At 39.0% G+C, this 24,085-nt stretch overlaps 1 protein-coding gene across 14 annotated transcripts in view; it reads right to left on the bottom strand.

Moving 5' to 3' along the window:
- Nucleotides 1–24,085, bottom strand: part of SPATA21 (spermatogenesis associated 21) — a 56,168-nt gene that overhangs the window by 1,614 nt on the left and 30,469 nt on the right. For all 14 annotated transcript variants that reach the window (XM_070601664.1, XM_070601675.1, XM_070601685.1 and 11 more), the window contains one exon: nucleotides 138–313. In XM_070601664.1, coding sequence (XP_070457765.1) covers nucleotides 138–313 — 176 coding nt within the window. The remainder of the gene's footprint in view (nucleotides 1–137; nucleotides 314–24,085) is intronic.

The raw sequence follows: 24,085 nt of genomic DNA, 5'->3' as shown, positions 1-24,085 counted from the left end.
GCTGTGGCTGATGCACACAGTTAAGCCCAAAGTGGGGAACCCGTTCTCCCAGCCCCTGGGTCTGGCTGTGGGGGGACCCAGGGAAAGAGGCCAGGTGACCAGGAGAGCAGAGCCCCCACCGTGCCCAGGGCCCTCACCATAGTCTTGCTGCTTCAGCCGGCTCAGGATCCTAAGGACCCTTCCTTCTGGAACTTCCACAGTGTCTGCCTGCTGGGGGTTGTAGGGAAGCTTCTTCCGGGCCCGCAGCCGGCCAATGGCCGATTCCATCTCTCGGGCCTTACAGGTGCCTTCCTTCAGCTTCTTCTGGTAATAGCTGGGGAGGGAGTGCCCACCCAGCTCAGCCTGGCCGTGTTTAATTCCCCCTCCGCCTCCCTCCTTCCTGAGCCCCTATTCTATTTGGCCAGCTCTGGAGAAGGGACACAAGCCCAGGAGTTAGGAGACCTGGATTTCAGTCCCTGCTTTGCCATTAACTTCCTGTGACTGTGGGCAAGTTGCTGCTCTGCTTTGGGCCTCAGTCACCTTGTGTAAAGTGGTTGGAAATGGTCCTCTCTACCCTGACACTGCAAGTCACTTGACTCTGAGCTTCAGGCTTCCCCCGGGTAAAATGGACCAACGGTCCACATGTTACAGGGTTAAGAACCAGACCCATCTAGCATTCGGCAGATTTCCTGGCCCATGGAAAAACCTTGGTAAATGTTACCTATGATTTCTGTCGCTGATTTTGTGTGTGTGTGTGTGTGTGTGAGGAACATTGTCCCTGAGCTAACATCTGTAGCAGTCTTCCTCTATTTTGTATGTAGGATGCCACCACAGCACGGCCCAATGAGCAGTGTCTAGGTTTGCGCCCAGGATCTGAACCTGCAAACCCCTGGCTGCCGAAGCAGAGCACGCGAACTTAAGCACTATGCCACCGGGCCAGCCCCTTATCACTGATATTTTTACTTAGATGGACAAGTGTTTTATAAGTCAGCTGTGCAGTTAATGCCTGTGCATCTTCCAGATTTCAGCTTAAGGGCCATCTCCTCCAGAAAGTCCTCTCTCCTCCATAGACTAGTGAGGCTCCTGCTGCAGGCCCTGTGACGGCCTGTATTTACCCATCATAAACCCGTGGCCCACTTTATTTTCTAACTCATTGTGCTTGCCTTTTCCCCATTGGACTGCAGCACCATTCATTGATTCAACAAATACCCTATGAGTGTTTACTGCATCTGGTCACTCATCTAAGTGCTTGGGAAAGAGCGAAGCAGGAGATATCCATATAAGGTCCCTGTAGCATAGTATCAGCCCCACCCACTGCTGCAGCCACACCTCCACCCAGACTGCAGCCAGCGTTGCACAGGGACAACCTGAGCACCTCAAGCCTGAGCCTCTTGCTTCTCGCCCCAGAGCTTCTCTGACACACACGCAACCCAGAAGGGCAGGAGAATTAAACACCTGTGGGGGCCACCCTTGACCAAAGGAGCCAGCAGCGAAGGTATACAGGCTTCTCTCTTTCTTCCCCTGACAGTTCTGAGCCATCATTCAAGTCTCCTCAGAAGAGCCTGGGAGTGTATCCTTGTATTGGCTCCTCCTCCTCTGTTCACATCCCTTCCCTCACTCCTGCTTCCTGGAATCACTTTCTAAATCAACTACCTAGGCACATATCTAGTGGGAGAGTCGGACCATGAACAAATGAATAAAATATGATAGCATGTCAGTGGTGATGGGCGCTCTGAGGAGAAGTGAAAGCTGGAGGGGTGGGTAGCGATGAGGGGCTCTTGGCTCACAGTGGTCAGCAAAAGTCTCGGAGGTAGTGACATTTGAGCAGAACATGGGAAGGGAGCAAGCCAAATGGATATCTGGGGAAGAGTCTTTCAGGCAGAGGGAACGGCACGTGAAAGGCCAAGAGGTGGGAAAGACCTTGGTGAGCTCTAGGAACAGCAAGGAAGCCAGAGGGTCAAGAGCCTGGTGTGCGAGGAGAGGGAAGGATGTGGGCAGCAAGACGGCAGCCCAGACCACGTGGGGCCTTGTAGACAGTGGTGACGGGTGGGCATGCTACTCAAAGTGTTGGGAAGCCTAAGGGCTTAAGCTGATAGTTCTGCTCAGGCCTCTGCCTATCCCTGGGGCCTGGAATTTTGAGTTTTAATGGGCTTCACATACATAATAGAGAAAATTAACACAGAGCCCTCACATGAATATTGGATCTAGACTCCTGTGTAAAACCAGGACCTGAAAAGGCAACACGCTGAGTAAAAAGATGGACTAGAGAATAACTTCGCCCCACAGGGACCAATAGAACATGAGCAGAGTGTGTGCAACTCTCTTGGTCACAATTTTAAAGGAAATTGCTTGCTCTCCACTTCTGTTCTTGCCCCTTCCTGTGGGCTTGAATTCAGACGTGTTGCTGCTAAGTTGCCTTAGGATTGACCTAGAGAATGATGGGACAATGTGTTGGAAAGAAACTGGGGGCTTGGATGGCCTTGTCTTCCTACCTGCTTCCTCTGGACTATCAATACAAGAGAGGAATAAACTGTCTTATTTGAACTATAGAATATTGGAGTCTATTCCTTAACTAATACACCAACCTAGAATTCTATACCCAGCTAAACTATTCAGTAAATGTGAGGGTAAAATAAACATTTTTGCAGACATACAAAATCTCAAAGATTTTGGCTTCCCATGCATCCTTTCTCAAGAAGCTACTGGAGGACATGTTCTTCCAAAATAAGGGCATAAACCAAAAAAACAGAAAAGATATACATACAGAAAACAGAAGACCTAACATAGGAGAGAGGCAAAAGTTAAGAAAGATGATGAAGGGAGATCCCACAATGGCAGTGCAACTGCCATAAAGGACAACCAGCTTAGATTGGTCACTATAGCTTAAAGGACAGAAATTTCAAGAGCTGGCATTACCCTACCTGTTGTTGAATTACTGCTTTTCTAACCCAAAAAATGTGCTCCCATTCTTTTTTTAAGCAAACCAAACAAACCAAGAATGAGTAAGACATGTGATCCAGCAAACAGAGAATCCTAATCAAAGGAAAGGAAGAAAGAATTCCTAGGATGACAACAGACTCCCAAGATGATAGCTTTGCAGTAGGCCTAAAAATAAATTAATCCAAAAGCAGGAAAAATGGAATTGTTTAGAACACGCCTCCAAGAAAAAGAAACTCTGGGAAGGTGCAGGAATTATCAACGAGTACAAAGAAAAAAACATCAAAACAATTGTCAACTTTAGGAAATTTTAAAAAATAAGAAAAGAAATGAGGGGCCGGCCCTATGGCCAAGTGGTTAAGTTTGCGCTCTCCGCTTCGGTGGCCCAGGGTTTCGCTGGTTCAAGTCCTGGGTGCGGACATGGCGCCACTCATCAAGCCATGCTGAGGCGGGGTCCCACATGCCACAACCACAAGGACCCACAACTAAGGATGCACAACTATGTACCAGGGGGTTTTGGGGAGAAAAAGGAAAAAATAAATAAATAATAAAATCTTTAAAAAAAAAAAGAAATGTAATCATAGTACACTAAAATGCTCAGCTATGAATAATTGCATAGCCATGATAATAGAAACCCCAAATACTTATTTAGTCAGAAATTATAATATATCGGAATGAGCAAGAGGGAGATGAGGCGATAGTTGTATCAGACAGGAAGTCAATAGATACAAATCTAAAAATCACTAACTAAAACACTGTAGTGTATGCGTATTATTTAGAAGTAAGGTGGGAATCAAAAGCGCCTTTGGAAAGAAGACTTCAAGGAGTGGGGAGCGTAGTGAGGAGTTGGGTAGGGAACCGCAAGTGTTTATTATGAATCTTTTTGGACTGTGTGGCTTTTTAAACAATGTCCACTTAGTACTTTGATTTAAATTTTTAAAAATTAACTCAAAAGATAAAGTTATATCAGTTGAATACTAACCAAAAGAAAGCTGATATAGCCATACTAATATTTTAAAAACTAGGCCTTCAGACAAAAAACATTACTGGAGACATAAATAATTATTATCTAATGACAAAATGTTCAATTCATCAGGAGATACACAATTCTAAACTTGAAGTATATGGCAAGACCTGAAGTAAATACAAGGAGAAATAGACAATTTCACCATCGCAGAAGTAATAATAAATAACTACTCAACTCTGCCATTGTATCATCAAAGACTCCATGGATGCTATGCAAATGAATGGGTGGGACTTTGTTTTGATAAGAGTTTATTCATAAAAACAGAGCAGACTGTCTATGGCCTGCATTCCACAGTTTGCCAAACCTTGCACACTATAGACCTTTCCTAAAACTAAAATCCACAGGAGAAACAGAGTTTGGATGTTGAGTCTTACAAAGTTAGAGGGCTGGGGCTGGCCCCATGAGAGAATGGTTAAGTTCGTGCACTCTGCTGCAGGCTGCCCAGTGTTTCGTTGGTTCGAATCCTGGGCACGGACATGGCACTGCTCATCAAACCACGCTGAGGCAGCGTCCCACATGCCACAACTAGAAGGACCCACAACGAAGAACATACAACTATGTACCGGGGGGGGCTTTGGAGAGAAAAAAAGTTAGAGGGCTTAGGAAATGCCTGGACTTTTCACATATATGCCCTAAGAAGTAAAAAACCAAGCCTGCACAATTTCAAGATGATCAGCCAGGAACGGAACTGCCTACAAGAACAAAAATTAACACTCATCAAAGAAAGACAACAGAACCCAGTTTCTAAACTATACCATCCAAAATGTCCAGGACACAACAAAAAATCATCAGATATGCAAAGAAACATGAAAATGTGAACCATAGTAAGGGGAAAAACTAAACTTATAGAAAGAAACCCCAAGATGGCCCAGATATTGGATTTTGTAGACAATGGCTTTAAAGGAGCTATTAAAAATATGTTCAAATAATTGAAGGAAAATGTGATCTTAGTGAATGAGCAGAGAAACAGAAACAATAAACATGAAACAGACGGAAATTCTAGAACAAAAAAGTACAATAACTGAAATGAAAAAGTCACTGAACGGGCTTAACAGCATATTGGAGACAGCAGAAAAAGGAATTAGTAAACTTGAAGACAGATCAATAGAAATCATCCACTCTGAAGAACAGGAAAAAAAATTGAAAATGAGTGAACAGAATTCTGTTTCTGGCCATGATGGAGCAACTGGTACTGAACTTGTCCTCCTGTTATAAATAATTAGATACATGAACAATTTACATCAAACTGTTTTCAGATATTGGATAACAGACAGCACAAGACTATGATCACTCAGTGAAGAGAAACCAATGAGGGGATCCTTCTGATCTCCCTAGAATTTTGCCTGGAGGTACTTTCTGGGCTTCAGTGCAGGAAGTGGGATCCCAAGCAGAACACAGGAGACTCACTGAGGTAAGGAGATAGACACTGGAGTTTGGGAACTTAAACACCCCTTTCCACAATTTAACACTTTTTTTTTTGAGGAAGATTAGCCTTGAGCTAACATCTGCTGCCAATCCTCCTATTTTTGCTGAGGAAGACTGGCCCTGAGCTGACATCCATGCCCATTTTCCTCTACTTTATATGTGGGATGCCTACCACAGCATGGCTTTTGCCAAGTGGTGCCATGTCTGCACCCAGGAGCCGAACCGGTAAACCCTGGGCCACCAAGGTGGAACGTGTTAACTTAACCACTGCACCACCAGGCCGGCCCCCACAATTTAACACTTTAAAGAAAGAAAAAAATCCAGACATTCCATAAAGGAAGTGTCACAATATCCAGCATCCAATCAAAAATCAGCAGACATGAGAAGAAGGAGGTAAGTGTGACCAATAAAAAAGAAAAAAATCAGTTTAAATAGACAGATCCAGAGATGACAAAGATGATGGAATTAGTAGAAGCAGACCTTAAATGACCCAATATAAATATGCCAAGGATTTAAAGGAAAATATGGACATGAGGAAAGAAAAACTATGAAACAGAACCAAATAAAATATCTAAACATGACAAATACAACAGTTGAAATGAAAACTTCATAGGGTGGGTTTAAGAGAAGATTAAAGACACAAAAGAAAATATCAACAAACAAATACTTAGTAATAGAAATTATTCAAACTGAAACAGAGAGAAAAGGCTGAAAAAATGTTTAGAGCCTCAGTGACCTATGAAACAATTTTAACTGGTAACTATGCATGTAATTGGAGTCTCGGTGGGGGGCATATAAAAGTAATATTTAAAGAAAAAGTGTATAAAAAAAGGAAAATTGATGAAAACTATAGCTCATAAATCTAGGAAGCTCGGTGAACCTAAAGTAGAATGAGCACAAAGAAAACCACTCAAGGCTCTTTGTAATCAAATTACTCAAATCTTACAGTGATATAAAGAAAATATTAAAACCAGCCAAAGAAACACAATACATATAGGAGAACAAAGATAAAAAATGCTGACTTCTGGCCAGAAAATACAAACCAGAAGACAATGGAATGACACCTTTAAAATGACTAAAGGAAAAAAAAACAACTGTTAATATATATATTCTATCCAGCACAATATTTTCTAAAATTGAAGTTGAAGTAAAGCATCTTCAGATAAACCAAATCTGTGAGAATTTGTCTCCAGCAGACCTGCACTACAAGAAATGTTAAAGGATGGTCTTTAAGCAGGAGGAAAGTTCTACTAGTTGGAAGCTCAGGTCTACACAAAGGAATGAAGAGTACAACGTAAAAATATAGAACACTTTTTCTGGTTTTTAATTTTTTAAAAGATAATTGTTTAAAGCAAAAATCGTAACAATATGGGCTTTATAACAATATGTAGAAGTAAAATGAATGACAATAACGCCACCAGGAGGGGGAAATGGAAACATGCTATTGTAATGCTGTTACATTGTACGTGAAATGTTGCATTCCTGTTTCACGTGGAAGACTGTGGTATGCTAAAGATACATTTTCTCAACTCTAGTACAACCACCTAAAAAAGAAAAAGGAGTATAACTATTAAGGCAATAGTGAGATAAAATGGAACGCTAAAAAAATACTCAATTATCCCAAAAGGAGACAGGAAAAGAGGAAAAAAGGAAGAGAGAACAGATGGGATAAATAGGAAACAAATAGAAATATAGTAGACTTAAATCAAACTAATTTTTTGTGCATGTGTGAGGAAGACTGGCCCTGAGCTAACATCCATCGCCAATCTTCCTCTTTTTGCTTGAGGAAGATTGTCACTGAGCTAACATCTGTGCCAATCTTCCTCTATTTTATGTGGGATGCTACCACAGTGTGGCTTAACAAGCGGCACTAGGTCTGCATCCAGAATATGAAACTATAAACCCTGGGCCGCTGAAGCAGAGCTCATGAACTTAACCATTACACCACTGCGCCAGCCCCTCAGACTTCCTCAGATCTTCCTGAGGAAGCTTTGCTCTGACCTAACATCTGTGGCCAATCCTCCTCTATTTTGTATGTGAGCTGTCACCACAGCATGGCCACTGATGAGTAGTGAAGGCCCAACCTTGGAACCAAACCCAGGCTGCTGAAGTGGAGCACGCCAGACTTAACCACTAGGCCACCAGGGCTGGCCCTAAGCCAAACTACATTGATAATTACACTGAGTAAATAGTCTCAGCCTTCTGATTAAAAGATAGAGATGGTCAGACTGGATAAATATAAAGATACAAATAACTTAAAAGTAAAAGGAAGGAAAAATATATGCCATGCAAACGCTAATCCAAAGAAAACTGGCATGGATATTTCAATGTCAGACAAAGCAGACTTTAGAACAAGGAATATTACGAGAGCAAAGAGTATCATATCATAACGATAAAGGGGTAAGTTCATGAAGAAGAGAAAATGATGCTAAATGTGTATGCACTTACTAACAGAGTTCCAAAATCCATGAAGTAAAAACTGACAGAACTGAAAGGAGAAATAGATAAAACCACAGTTATTGTTAGAAATTTCCATGCTCCTCTCTCAGTTATGAATAGAACAAGTAGACATAAAATAAGTTAAGGATATGGAAGACTTGAACAGCCCTATAAAACATGAGCTAAAGAGCAATTATAGAACGTGCTGCCTAACAACAGCAGGGAGTCCATTCTTTTCGAGTGCAAATGGAACATTGGCCAAGATAGACCATGTGCTAGGTCATTAAAAAAAAAACCCAAGGGGCCAGCCTGGTAGCATAGTGGTTAAGTTCACAGTCTCTGCTTTGGCATCCTGGGGTGCATGGATACCAGATGTGGACCAATGCACCACTCATCGAGCCATTCTGTGGCAGCATCCCACATACAAAATGGGGGAAGACTGGTACAGATGTTAGCTCAGGGACAATCTTCCTCAAGCAAAAAGAGGAAGATCGGCAATGGATGTTAACTCAGGGCCAATCTTCCTCACCAAAACGAAAAACAAACAAACAAACAAAACCCTCAATAAATTTGAAAGACAAACATAGAATGTTTTCTTAGAATAATATAATTAAATTAGAAATAAATAACAGAAAAAGACATTAATAATCCAAATATTTGGAGAGCATACTACATAATTCTAAACAGCCAATGGGCCACAGGAGAAATAGAAATAAAAATTAGAGAATATTTTGAATTGAACGAAAATGATCATACAAGATTTACAAATTTAAGAGACAGAGCTAAAGCAGGGCTTGGCAGGAAATTTATAGTTTGAAATGGTTATATCAGAAAAGAAGAAAGGTCTTGAATTGACTGGCTAAACCTCACCCCTATAAAAAGAGGAGCAAATTAGACCCAGAGTAGAAGGAAACCAACAAATTAGAAAATGGACAAATAATAGAGAAAAACCAATAAAGCCAAAGGTGGAAAGGTCAATAAATTTGATCAACCTCTAGACATCAATAAAAAAAGAGAAGACACAAATGATCAATATTGAGAACGAACAAGGGGACATCATCATAGATCCTACAGACATCAGAAGGAAAATAATAATATTATGGACAACATGCCAATAAATTCAACTTAAAGTGGAAAATTTTCTTGAAAAACACAAATTATCAAAAATAGTCAAGAACATAGAGAAAGCCTGGATAGCCCTATACCTATTGAAGACATTGCCTTTATAATTAAAAATCTTCCCACAAAAAACACTCCAAGACTGAAGTGTGAGTTCTTTCAAATCTTTAAGGGAGAATGAATACCACGATTTCATAAACTCTTTCAGAATGTGAGATTACTTAAATCATTTTATGAAGCCAGCACTATACTGATAGGAAAACTAGACATTACAAGAAAATGAGCAATGGACGAAAGTTCCTTGTGAACATAAATGCAAAAATTCTTAAGAAAATAGCAAAATGATTGCAATGGTATATTAAAAGGATAACACATTATAATCATGCGGAGTTTTCCCAATGAACACAAAGTTGATTTACATTGGGAAATCAATTTTATCTGCCATATTAACAGAATATAAGAGAGAAACCTTATGATAATCTCAAGATGCAGAAAAAGCATTTGACAAAGTCCAACTCCCATTCATAATAAAAACTCTCAGCAAACTAAAAATAGAAAGGAACTTTTCCAACATGATAAAAGCATCTACAAAAATCCTGTAGCTAAAATCATGCTTAATGGTGGAAGATTGATTGCTTCCTGCACGATCAGGAACAAGGCAAAAATGTTTTCTGTGACTACCTTTATTTTACTGAAGGTGCTAGCCAGTGCAATAAGGCAAGAAAAAGGGAATAAAAAGCAAACAGATTGGAAAGGAAGAAGTAAAGATGTCTTTATTCACAGAAGGCGTGATTGTGTGTGTAATAGTCTTAAGGAATCTATTTGTAAAGCTACGAGCACTAATAAAGTGAATTTAGCAAGGTCACAGGATGTAAGGTCAATATACAATAATAAATTGTACTTCTACATACTATCAATGAATAATTGAAAAATGAAAAATATCTGTAATAGCATAAAATATGTACAAGACTTGTATCTTGAAAACTACAAAATCCTGTTGAAATTAGAGACCTAAATAAGTGGAGAGTTATACCATGTTCATGGATTGGAAGACTTGATATTATCAAGATGTCACTTCTCCCAAAATGAACATGTAGATTCAATGCAATCTCAACATATAAGCACAAAAGCAGTCTCTTTTATAAAAATTGACAAACTGACTCTAAAATTTATATAGAAATGCAAAGGAGAAAGAATGGAATAGGATCTAGAACTCTATGATAAAGAATGAACAGAGAGTGACTTCAGCTTCAAGGCAGAGGGAGTTGTTCCCTTTGTCTCTGCCCTGTAAGTTATAACTAAACGTACATTCATTAACCAACAGAAGATTCCCTACACAGCACAATAGGACGTCTGAAAGATCCACACAGCCATACATCTGAAGGTGGGGGGACTGGATCCCCTGGAAGCAGAGGAACTGGGTGAGCAGACTCTCCCCCCATCCCCCACCCCCCCCGCCAGAAGCGATCTAGGTTGTGGGTCCTCACACAGCAGCCAGCAAGACTGTAAGAGGAGGAAGGGACAACCTGGCCCATGTGTGAATGCTTTCAGAGTGGTAGCCAAGCCCATGGAAATTTCCACTGTGCCTCAGTGGCCCTACCTGTGGAAATGCTCCTCACCAAGTAGTGTGGCTCAGCCCCCACGAAGGAGCCTCCACCAAGTGCAGCAGCTCAGCCAAACTTCCCGTGAGTGTAGAGTTGGCCCATGCATGTGAAAGAAAGCAGCTCTCCCCTCTAACTAGCTGAGTGCAGTGGTCCTGCACCAGAGCAACCTGCTGGCAGAGCACAGAGGGTCTTACTTACTGGTCTTACTTACTGGCACAACTTCCAGCAGATGGGGTGGGATCAGAAAACACAGCTCCTACCCCTGCCCCCAAATGGTGGCAGGTGGAAACTGTAACCTGATACCACCACAAATGTGCCAGCAAAGGGTCAGTTCATCAAATGCCATGAAGAACTACATTAACACTTCAGAGCAGAAAGAAAATGACTCCAGAAGCCAATCCTGAAGTCACAGAAATTTACAACCTAAATGACAGAGAATTCAAAATAGTTGTCATAAAGAAACTCAACAAGTTACAAGAAAACTCAGAAAGAGTTCGGTGAGCTCAGGAATAAAATTAATGAGCACAAGGAATACTCACTGAAGAGACTGAAACTCTAAAAAAAACCCAAACAAATTCTGGATATGAAGAGCACAATTAATGAGATGAAAAATAATCTAGAAACCATAAAAAATAGAGCTGATGTTATGGAGGACAGAACTAATGATTTAGAGGATAGAAATCTAGAATTGCTTCAGGTAGAAGGGGAAAGAGAATGAAGATTTTTTAAAAATGAAGAAATTCTTTAAGAAATAGGTGACTTGATTAGGAAAAGCAACATAAGGATTATAGGTATTCCAGAGGGAGAAGAGAGGGAGAAAGGAGCAGAAAGCTTGTCCCAGGAAATAATAGCTGAGAACTTCCCAAACCAGGGGAAGAAATTGGACTTACAACTACATGAAGCCAATAGAACTCTCAATTACATTGATGCAAAAAGACCTTGTCCAAGGCATACAATATTAAAACTGGCAAAAGTCAATGACGAAGAAAAAATATTAAAGGCAGCAGGGTGGAAGAAACTACCTAGAAAGGAACCCCTATCAGGCTTTCAGTGGATTTCCCAGCAGAAACCTTACGTGGTAGGAGAGAATCAAATGATATATTCAAAATACTGAAAGACAAAAACTTTCAGCCAACAATACTCTACCCAGAGAAAATATCCTTCAGATATGGTGGAGAAATAAAAGGTTTTCCAGATAAACAAAAGCTGAGGGAGTTCATCGCCACTAGGCCTCCATTAAAAGAAACATTGAAAGGAGCCTTCCCATCTGAAACTAAAAAGCAAAGATTTGCAAAACATTGAACAAGGAGATAAACAGAATCAGAAAAATTTGAGCTCTATATCAGAATAGGTTAGTAAACACCTAATTATAGCATAAAAGACAAAGGGAAAGAAAGCATTAAAAATAACTATAAACACTTCAATTTAGTCACAAACTCACAACACAGAAAAGAACAATTTGTAACAACAATAACTCAGAAGGGGAAAAGGAAAGGAATGGAACCTGCCTGGGCTAATGGAGACAAGAGGCTATCCTAAAATGGACTATCCCATCTATGAGATTTTTTTATATAAACCTCATGGTAACCAGTAAACAAAAAATCAGAGCAGAGCCACAAATCAGAAATAAAGAGAAAACCATCACAGAAAAGCACCAAACTGAAACAGCAATCAGAAATACAAGGGAAAAGAAACAATGGAAATATAGAACAACTGGAAAAGAGAGAAAATGGCAGTATTAAGCCCTCCTATATCAGTAATCACTGCAAATATAAATGGATTGAATTCTCCAGTCAAAAGACACAGCATGGCTGGATGGGTTAAAAAACAAGACCCAACAATATGTTGCCTCGACAAAACACATCTCATCTCTAAAGATAAACATAGGCTCAGAGGGGAGGGATGGAAGATGATACTCCAAGCAAACGGCACGCAAAAGAAAGCAGGTGTTGCCATAATTATGTCAGAGAAAGCAGACTGCAAGATAAAAAAGACGATGAGAGACAAAGAGGGGCAGCATATCATGATAAAAGGGACAGTCCACCAGAGAACATAACACTTATGAGTATATATGCAATATATGCTCCTAACACAGGAGCACCAAAGTACATAAAGCAACTATTAACAGACCTAGAGGGAGAAACTGACAGCAACACAATAATAGTAGGGACCTCAACACCTCACTTACACCAGTGGGTAGATCATCCAGACAGAAAGTCAACAAGGAAACAGTGGCCTTGAATGAAATACTAGACAAGATGAACTTAATAGAACATTCCATCCAAAAGCAGCAGGATACATATTCTTCTCAAGTGTGCATGGAACCTTCTCAAAGATAGAGCATATGTTGGGAAACAATTCAAGACTCAACAAATTTAAGAAGATTGAAATCATATCAAACATCTTTTCTGACCATAATGCTATGAAACTAGAAATCAACTACAAGAAAAAGGCTAGAAAAGTCATAAATATGTGGAGACTAAACAACATGCTACTGAACAACCATTGGATCAATGAAGAAATCAAAAGAGAAATTAAAAAATACCTGGAGACAAATGAAAATGAAAACACAACATACCAATTCTTATGGGATGCAGCAAAAGCAGGTCTAAGAGGGAAATTTATAGCAATACAGGCCCACCTCAACAAGTGAGAAAAATCTCAAATGTCATCTCAAACTACACTAACAGAACTAGAAAAGGAAGAATAAACAAAGCCCAAAGTCAGCAGAATGAGGGAAATAATAAAAATTAGAGCAGAAATAAATGAAATAGAGACTAAAAACACAACAGAGGGGATCAATGAAACTAAGAGCTGGTTCTTTGAGAAGATAAAATTGACAAACCCTTAGGCAGACTCACTAAGGAAAAAGAGAGAAGGCTCAAATAAATAAAATTAAAAATGAAAGAGGAGAAATTACAATAGAGATGACAGGAATACAAAGAATTACAGGAGAATACTGTGAAAAACGATAGGCCAACAAATTGGACAATCTAGAAGAAATAAATAAATTCTTAGGCTCATACAACCTCCCAAAAATGAATCAAGAAGAAATAGAGAATCTGAATAGACAAATCACAAGTAAAGAAATTGAAACAGGAATCAAAAATCCAGGACCAGATGGCTTTGCTGGAGGATTCTACCAAATATTTGAGGGAGACTTAGTACCTATCCTTCTCAAACTATTCAAAAAACTTGAAGAAGATGGAACACTTCCTAACACATTCTACGAGGCTAACATCACCTTGACCCCAAAGCCAGAGAAGGACAATACAAAGATGGAAAATTACAGGCCAATATCACTGATGAACATAGAGGCAAAATCCTCAACAAAATATTGAGAAACCAAATACAGCAATACATTAAGGATCATACACCATGATCAAGTGGGATTTATACCAGGGACACAGGGATGGTTCAACATCTGCAAGTCAATCAATGTGATACACCACACTAACAAAATGAGGAATAAAAATCACATGATCACCTCAATAGATGCAGAGAAAGCATTTGACAAGATCCAACATCGATTTATGATAAAAACTCTCAATAAAATGGATATAGAAGGAAAGTACCTCAACATCATAAAGGCCCTATATGACAAACCCACAGCCAACATCGTACTTAAGGGTGAAAAACTGAAAGCCGTCCTTCTGAGAACAGGAACAAGACAAGGGTGCCCACTCTCGCCACTCCTATTCAACATAGTACTGGGGGTTTTTCCAGAGCAAGTAGGCAAGAAAAAGACATAAAAGGCATCCAAATTGGAAAGGAAGAAGTAAATCTTTTGCTGTTTGTGGCTGACGTGATCCTTTATATAGAAAACCCTAATGAATCCATTGGAAAACTATTAGAAATAAATCAACAACCACAGCAAAGTTGCAGGATACAAAATCAACTTAGAAAAATCAGTTGCATTTCTATACACTCTTAACAAACTAGCAGAAAGAGAAGTCAAGAATACAATCCCATTTACAATTGCAACAAGAAGAATAAAATATCTAGGAATAAACTTAACCAAGGGGATGAAAGACCTATAAGCTGAAAACCATGACACATTACTGAAAGAAATCAATGACTATGTAAAGAAATGAAAAGATATTCCATGCTCATGGGTTGGAAGAATAAATGTAGTTAAAATGCTCATATTATCTAAAGCAGTCTATAGGTTACATGCAATCCCAATCAGAATCCCAATGATATTCTTCACGGAAATAGAACAGAGAATCCTAAAGTTTATATGGAACAACAAAAGATACCAAATGGCCAAAGCAATCCTGAGAAAAAAGAACAAAGCTGGAGGTATCATAATTCCTGACTTCAAAATATACTACAAGGCTATGGTAATCAAAACAGCATGGTACTGGCACAAAAACAGACATACAGATCAATGGAACAGAATTGAAAGCCCAGAAATAAAACCACACATCTGTGGACAGCTAATCTTCAACAAAGGAGCTAAGAACATACAATGAAGAAAGGAAAGTCCCTTCAATAAATGGTGTTGGGGTCGGCCCAGTGGCACAGTGGTTAAGTCACACGTTCTGCTTCGGCTGCCCGGGGTTTGCCAGTTCAGATCCCGGGTGCAGACATGGCACCGCTTGACAAGCCATGCTGTGGCAGGCGTTCCACATATAAAGGAGAGGAAGATGGGCACGGATGTTAGCTCAGGGCCAGTTTTCCTCAGCAAAAAGAGGAGGATTGGTGGCAGATCTTAACTCAGGGCTAATCTTCCTCCAAATAAATAAATAGTGTTGGGAAAACTGGCCAGCCACTTGCAAAAGAATGAAACTAGACCATTGTCTTTCGCTATACACAAAAATTGACTCAAAATGAATTAAAGAATTGAAGGTAAGACGTGAAACCATAAAACTCCTAGAAGAAAATATAAGCAGTACACTCTTTGCTATCAGTCTTAGAAGCATCTTTTTGAATCCCTTGTCTACCCAGGCATGGGAAACAAAAGAGAAAAATAACAAATGGGACTTCTTCAGACTAAAGAGCTTCTGCAAGGCAAAGGAAATCAGGAATAAAATAAAAAGACAACCCACCAACTTGGAGAAAATATTTACAAATCATATATCTGATAAGGGCTTAATCTCCAAAATATATAAAGAATTCATACAACTCAACAACAAAAAAACAAACAACCCAATCGAAAAATGAGCAGAAGATATGAACAGACATTTTTCCAAGAAAGATACACAGATGGCCAACAGGCACATGAAAAGATGTTCAACATCACTAATCATTAGGGAAATGCAAATCAAAACTACGATGAGATATCACCTTACACCCGTTAGAATGGCTATAACTACCAAGAGAAAAAATAACAAATGTTGGAGAGGACTTCTGGTGGGAATGCAAACTGGTGCAGCCACTATAGAAAAAAGTGAGGAAATTTCTTTAAAAAATTAAAAATAGAAATATCATATGGCCCAGCTATCCCACTACTGGGTATTTATCCAAAGAACTTCAAATCAACAATTCAAAGAGACTTACGCACCCCTGTGTTCAATGCAACGTTATTCACAATAACCAAGACATGGAAGCAACCCAAGTGCCCATAGATTGACTAACGGATGAAGAAGATGTGATATACATATACAATGAAATACTACTCAGCCGTGAAAAACACAAAATCGTCCCATTTGCAACAACATGGATGGAGCTTGAGGGCATTATGTTAAGCAAAATAAGCCAGACAGAGAAAGACAAACACGGTACGATTTCACTCATTTGTGGCAGATAAACACACACATGGATAAAGAGAACAGTGATTACCAGAGGAGAAGGGGGTAGGGGGATGGGTGAAAGGGGTAAAGGGGCACATATGTATGGTGACAGATAAAAACTAGACTCTTGGTGGTGAGCACGATGCAGTCTATACAGAAACTGATAGATAATAATGCACACCTGAAATTACACAGTGTTATAAACCAATACGACCTCAATAAAATATTTTTTTTAAAAAAAGAATGAAGTTGGAGGACTTAGTCTACTTGATTTCAGTACTTACTATAAAGTTCTAGTAATCAAGACCCACGTGGTATTGGAAGAAAGACAGACACAGGAAGAGAATAAAGAGTCCGGAAATGAACCCATGTTATATGGTCAATTAATTTTGGGGGGAGATTTTTTATTTATAGTGCATTTCTTTTCTTAAGATTTTTTAACAGACTTTATTTTTTTAGAGTAGTTTTAGATTCACAGGAAATTGAGTGGAAAATGCAGAGAGTTCTTAAAAACTCCCTATTCTTCTCCCTCCCTCACAGACTCCCCTGTGATCAATATTCCTCGCCAGAGTGGTACATTTGTTAAAATCAATGAACCTACATTGACATATTGTTAGCATCCAAAGTCCATAGTCTACATTAGGGTCCACTGCTAGTCTGGTACACTCCGTGAGTTTTCACAAATGCAGAACGGCACGTTCTCACAGTCGCAGTATCATCCAGAGCGGTTTCACGCTCTCAAAGTCTGTGTTCTCCCTGTTCACCCTTCCCCCAGCCTCTGTAACACTGATCCTTTTACTGTCTCCATTGTTTTATCTTTTCCAGAAAGTCATCTAGTTGGAATCACATAGTACGTAGCCTTTTCAGATTGGCTTCTTTTACTTAGCAATATGCATTTAAGTTTCCTCCCTGTTTTTTCATGGCTTGATAGCTCTTTTCTCAGTAGCACTGAATAATATCTCACAGTATGGATGTACCACAGTTTATTTATCCATTCACGTATTGAAGGACATCTTGGTTGTTTCCAATTTTTGGCAATTGTGAATAAAGCTGCTATAAATCTATGTGTGCAAGTTTTTGTGTGGACTAAGTTTTCAATTCACTTGGGTAAATACCAAGGAGCACAATTGTCGGATCATCTGGTAAGAGTCTCTGCAGTTTTATAAAAACCACCAAATTGTTCTCCAAAATGACTGTACCATTTTGCATTCCCAAAAGCAATTAAATGAAAGTTCCTGTTACTCCACATCCTTGACAACATTTGCTGATGGCCAGTGTTTTGGATTTTCACCATTCTAATAGGTGTGTAGTGGTATCTCATTGTTCTTTTAACTTGCATTTCCCTAATGACACATGAGTTGAACATCTCTTCATATGGTTGTTTGTCACCCATATATCTTCTTTGTTGAGGTTTCTGTTTAGGTCTTTTGCCTATTTTTTAATCCATTCGTCCATTTTCCTATTGCTTAATTTTAAGAATTCTTCTGTATATTTTGGATAACAATCCTTTGTTGGCTATGTCTTTTGCAAAGACTTCCTTCCAGTCTGTGGCTTGTCTTCTCACTCTCTCCATATTTTCTTTTTTGTTGTTGGCATTTGCACTGAGGCTGCAAGAGCAATGGTGGGTAAAACTGGGCCTTGTCATAGATCAAAGAAGTGGCACCAAACTGCACGGAGGGTCATTGTATTCTTCAGTGCAAAGCCAACTGCACTGACAGTAAAAAAAAAAAAAAAAAAAAAAAAAGGTCCTTGGTGAAACTGAAAAATATTGAGCTTAAATCTTGACCCTTGAGTATATGTCTCTTTAACATTCTTTTAAGCCCTTCTGCTGCAGACTGAAGTGCTATGGTCGTCTTGAGGAAAAGCACCTGTGCAATTCAATTGCGGGCCAAACTGGTCGCTTTTTTCTTATGAAGGAGTTCAGGACATGTTATCCCAAAATATATTGCTTTGGTGTATTGATCATTCATTTTGAGTTAAAGGCACTTGAAAAACAGCAGATGCAAGAAAGGACATTCTGACCTTCCTTTTTTTTCTAAAAGCAGGAGAGAAAATTCCCATGTGAAAGGCGCCTCCCCTTTAAAGGAGGAAGAAACATTCTTATCACAGAGACGGGGAGTCAAGGCCGAGAGAACTCTGCACAAACAGACCTTGTGAAAAATAGCTCTTATTCTATAGTTTCTGACAAGGATAGGATGGCACTGGCCGGGACACTCTGCTCCTCTAGGAATTGCAGCTGAGAGATCCTGGGACCTGACCGAGACAGCAGAAGATAAGAATTCTTACCCTGTCATCTCCCAGACTTCTGTCTGTAGTGTCTGTAGCGCCTTCTCAAAGGAGGAGGGTAGTAAAGTCTTCTTATCCCTTCCTTTCCAAATTCAGATTGGCAGGAGAAAATCACTTCTAAGAATTAGTTCTTTGGCTGTGACTCTCGTGAATTTGATTTTGGGTACCCACTGGTTATTGATCCTTTCCCTCCCAGGAGCAGCTGTTGCTTTCCTGTTGTCTGATCTTGTGTCCTGAGATCTTGGCTTGAATTTCTCCTTGCTGGGCCATGCAGGCTGTGCAAGTGGTCATTTGCCAGTTTGAGAGCCCCAGGAATTTGTAGATTGCCGGACGGAAGTGCGGGTTGCACTTTATCAGCAGCTAGCATCCGATGGACCATCGCCAGTCCTCAGGGAGCTTATCTCAGTCTCGTTCTTTTGCTCTTTGGAAGTGGCTCTGGATCTTGGTAGGGCTGCATCTTTTGCACCCTCTTTAAAGATGCCTCTTGCATCCATGGTTAAATCATAAAAGGCTTATTAGTTTCGACGTGGAGTCACTCAAAATAGGTGTATCTTTGGTTTTGTTTTTTTTTTTAAAGGAATTCAATACTGCCAGGAAAATTTACTGTTTATTCCAGCTGAAACCTGACAATAAGCTATTTGAAAGGATTTTTTTAAAGGAGCTATGTGGTTAAAAGTTGGCCTGATATTTAGAGCTTGATAGGAATTATTTTTAGACCTTCTTTCCTAAGCTAAAATAGAACTATGTACTCAGAGGGAAAGAAAACATTCTAAAGCCTTTGTGGAACGATTTATTAAAACATTCCAAAGACACACAGTTCTAAATCTAGAACATAGGAATCTTTTGAATTCCTTCTTAGTTGGAAATTTTCTCCCTGATATAAACAAGCAAATTCAAGATAATGTAATTGGAAAGGTGGGTCACCACCTTTGATATCGTTCAGGCTAGGCCCCAATTACTTGAGAAATTAAAAGCAACTGTCCTTGTTTTGCAAGGCAAGGCTTTACAAAAACAGAAATGTGGCTGTAGGAGTAATTCGAAGCCCACTTGTCCTTCTTACTAATGCGAAAACCTCCTTTATTCATCACAAGACACTTTCAGATACCGTAAAAGGTCGGGACATTAGAAGCAGAGCTGATTTGCACTTAAGAAAAAGAGGGCCATGTGGAAACAAACTGGCAAATGAAAAATCTTAAAAGCTTTCTCTACAAATGTTAGTAAAAAGTGTTAGCCTTCTGCTGGCTAGCCTTAGCTTGTTCCATCTGCCAGAAATACAATTTGGATCCAAGTACTTTTTTTTATGCTGGAGAGTTTTATATTATTGTACCTATCTCATGGCTAAGAATCTAATATGAAAGCTATAAGATCTCTGTTTTCATCTGTCTGTGTGTTTATGTATGTCTATATATGTATGTAATGTTTTTCTACCTCTGGATGGTATTGCTAAAAATTAGCTTGTAAAAAAGCTCTATTTAATTGTCTTAAAGAAAAAAAGTAAGTGCTTATATAAATTAAGACTAGTCAAACAAACTTACGTTATCTCTACTAGACGTTTAAGATTATAGTGCTATAAATTCAACCTAAAAACAAAACATACAATAAAAATGAATTGCTTCATGTCTAATGTCAAGCATGACAGTAATTTTTTTTTTAGAGGAAGATTAGCCCTGAGCTAACTGCTGCCAATCCTCCTCTTTTTGCTGAGGGAGACCGGCCCTGAGCTAACATCCATGCCCATCTTCCTCCACTCTATATGTGGGACGCCTACCACAGCATGGCTTACCAAGCGGTGCCATGTCCGCACCTGGGATCTGAACCGGTGAACCCCGGGCCGCCAAAGCAGAATGTTCACACTTAACAGCTGCACCACCAGGCCGGCCCAGTAACTTTTTTTAATACAAAAGAGAGAGAGCCATATGTTTAACTTTTTAGGTTTTTGGCTTTAGTAATTTTTATATTTGCCTGATTTGTCAAGAAGAAAAATAACTTAAGATGACGGTTAGCTATTTAATGGCTCATGAAATTTACATGAGTAACCTAAGCATAATTGTTAAAAACAAGGAAGTTAAGTAAATCTAAGAGGGGTAAAAGTTTATAATAAACTTTTCAACAATAATTATGTTTTATAATATGTCTGCTTAAAAATAGTTTCCAAAATCTTTTTGGTAACTTGAAACCTTGTTATACTAAGTTAACCTAAATGTTAGACATTCATTAAATGTCTAGATCATTTCCAAATAGGAAGAAACACTGAAGTATTAATCATTAAACATAAATTTAAGTTTACTTTGACTTCTTTTTTTTTTTTTTAAGATTTTTAAATTTTTTTTTCCCTTTTTCTCCCCAAAGGCCCCCGGTACATAGTTGTATATTCTTCATTGTGGGTCCTTCTAGTTGTGGCATGTGGGACGCTGACTCAGCAGGGTTTGACGAGCAGTACCATGTCCGCACCCAGGATTCGAACCAATGAAACACTGGGCCGCCTGCAGCAGAGCACGTGAACTTAACCACTCGGCCACGGGGCCAGCCCCGACTTCTTTTTTTTTTTTACAGAGAGACTAAAGATATTTGGGTCTGTTAGTAAACATGTCCTTTGCTACATTTAAAAAATTGAACTATGAGAAAGCATATGCCTCTAGAAATTATGAAATGATGTATTCATAAATTTACTAATCTACTACAGGATACTAACATATGACACTCACAATTGCTTACTTCCTAATTTTCACTGGAAATTAGGGTTACTAAAGGTTAAAAATTCTGTAAACAAAGTATGCCAGGAAAATAAGATGTATTTGTGGTAGGAGAGGTTTGAGCTATGAAAAATGCATTTCTGCTATAGAAAAGGAGAGTGGTTTTTAAGGCTATTTAAAGATTGTTTCAAAAAACGGAGGAAAATAAAGGACAAAAACCTAAACCTAAATGGGTATAGGAAGTCAGAGAGAGCGAGAGGAATGGAAGGAGCGGGGAAGAGAGGAAGGGAGGGAGAGAGAGAGAGAAAGAAATCTTATCTTGTGTGGTCAAGCTGGCTAAAATTAAATAGATTTATTATAAGAGTTTTAACAATGAGCTTTACTATCAATAGTGTGCTTATACAAAACTAGAATTTGCTTTTCTTTCTCTGTTAAAAGGACAAAGTTTTCTTGGATTATTGTAAAATATTTTTCTTTACCTATTTAGTAATTTGCCTAGAAGGCAAAGAGTCCACTTTTTTTTTTTTTAAAGATTTTATTTTTTTCCTTTTTCTCCCCAAAGCCTCCCAGTACATAGTTGTATATTCTTGGTTGTGGGTCCTTCTAGTTGTGGCATGTGGGACGCTGCCTCAGCGTGGTTTGATGAGCAGTGCCGTGTCCGCGCCCAGGATTCGAACTGACGAAACACTGGGCCGCCTGCAGTGGAGCGCACGAACTTAACCACTCGGCCACCGGGCCAGCCCCAAGAGTCCATGTTTTATCAAAATAATTTCCTATGCTTCATTGTTGTCTTTATAAGGTCTTTGAAAACTTAGAAAAACTGAGTCTTTTAATATTAAAAGCGCTAAGTTTTTTACAGCTATGTAACTTTTTTTTTAAATAGACACTGATCATTTATTATTCTTTTCCCAGATTATGGAGGTAACACTTATTTGTTGTAGAAATCTTGAAAACCCAGAAAAAGCACAAAAAAGAAAATATAAATTTATCCATTTTCTTGCTTCCCTCTCCGAGATAGTTGCCTTTATCATTTTGATTTATCTTAATAGACTTCTCATCATGCATGTGCACCTCGGCCTTCATCTGGAATCTCACTCTCCCTAAAGATACAAACAAATTAGATCTCTTTCCAGGTGTGTGCAAAGTCCAATAAGTTTCTGAATATTTCTGCAAATTCCTCCAGGCCTGGTGGCAGGCGGAGGTGAGGGGAATTTGGAGAGGGCTGTCACATGGCCTCTCTAGCTCTGATTTCTTGTCTCTGGAATTCCTGCTGTCTGCTCAGGCAGCCCCTTTGTGATTTACACACATACCACATGTGAGGCTCTTCTGTGCCCAACTTTACCGAAGGTTTGTGAAGTTTCGAGAAGATGGAAAGAGTGATAGAGATTTACTTCACTGCAATATAAACAGCTACAATTGAATATTTAACATCCCTGTTCTTAAATTCCTTTTACAGCTATGTAACTTTTTCTATTTGCCTTCAAAACCTTTTATTGTCGTTTTGGTTAAACACGTAACTAAGTCTTGTTTCATAGCAATCTGTGATCCTAATCAAGTGTTCAAACCTTTGATATTTGTTACAAACTTCCCCAAATCAAATTCTAAATAAAGTCTTTTGTCCTCAAACTAACTCTGAGATTTCCCAGAGGGAAAATTTTTCCCTGGAAAAATCTCAAAACAATTTGTTCTCTCACCTTATAAAAAGAGAGATATTAAACTGATTAGATTTATTTAATATGTTAAAATACATGGAAAGCATTATCAAGCGAAAAGTGATACTGCACGTTCTATAGGTTATATTTGTATGGATATATGTTATTAATATAAGTGTACCAGAAATTGTATAAAATTCCAGAAATCTGATGTTCCTGGTATAATGTTATCAGTCATAATTCCAGTTATCATCTTAAAGTGTTGTACGTCACGAAAATAATCAAGTATCAAATCAAAATCAAATAATTGTGGGGCCGGCCTGGTGGCATTAGCAGTTAAGTTTGCAGCCCAGCGTTCACTGGTTTGGATCCTGGGTGCAGACCAACGCACTGCTCATCAAGCCATGCTGTGGCAGGCATCCCACATATAAACTAGAGGAAGATGGGCACAGATGTTAGCTCAGGGCCAGTCTTCCTCAGCAAAAAGGAAGAGGATTGGCAGCAGATGTTAGCTCAGGGCTAATCGTCCTTAAAAAAAAAAAAATCACATAATTGCATTTAAGTGAACTCTCATCAGGTCCTTAACCGTGGCCATTTGAAGTCGTTTTGATTCACAGGCAGTTATTGTTTGGCACTGATTCTTCTCTGAAAGCTTTTACGGTCAACTGAAGACAAAAATGTTTCTTCTTCAAGGAAATTTATGAAAAAGACTGACAAGAACTCTGGATTACAGGTTTCTGATAACTTTACGATCATATCACCGAACTGGGTAAGAATTTCCAAACTCTGATGAAAAAACTGATGGATTCATAAAACTGCTAATACAAGATCAAGCAGAACGAAAATCAATTACAGGAGACTGAGTGAACTGATGAGGATGATTATAAGTTTTATGACTTTTTGTTTGAAACATTGCAAGTTCCTTAACGTTTTGTTTTCCAGATTTAACAAACCCGTTTTGTCTTAAGCTATCTGTAACTTACAACAATTTGGTAAAATTTTGCCTTTGTAAACAAAAGTAAAACACTTATCTTTTTCTCCCTACCTGATCCCTCTGGAATTCAAAAACTCTTATTGAATATTCCTATTTTCATGGCAATATAGTTACTTACACAAATTCAATAAGAATCTGTTCTCCTTGTTACAGGACATATTAGTTATATTGGTTATATTACCAAAGCTTTGACAC

This window comes from Equus przewalskii, chromosome 2 (assembly GCF_037783145.1).
Source record: "Equus przewalskii isolate Varuska chromosome 2, EquPr2, whole genome shotgun sequence".
Taxonomy (NCBI): domain Eukaryota; kingdom Metazoa; phylum Chordata; class Mammalia; order Perissodactyla; family Equidae; genus Equus; species Equus przewalskii.
Note: the sequence above shows the minus strand (reverse complement) of the source record. Positions and strands in the feature narration are given on the sequence as shown.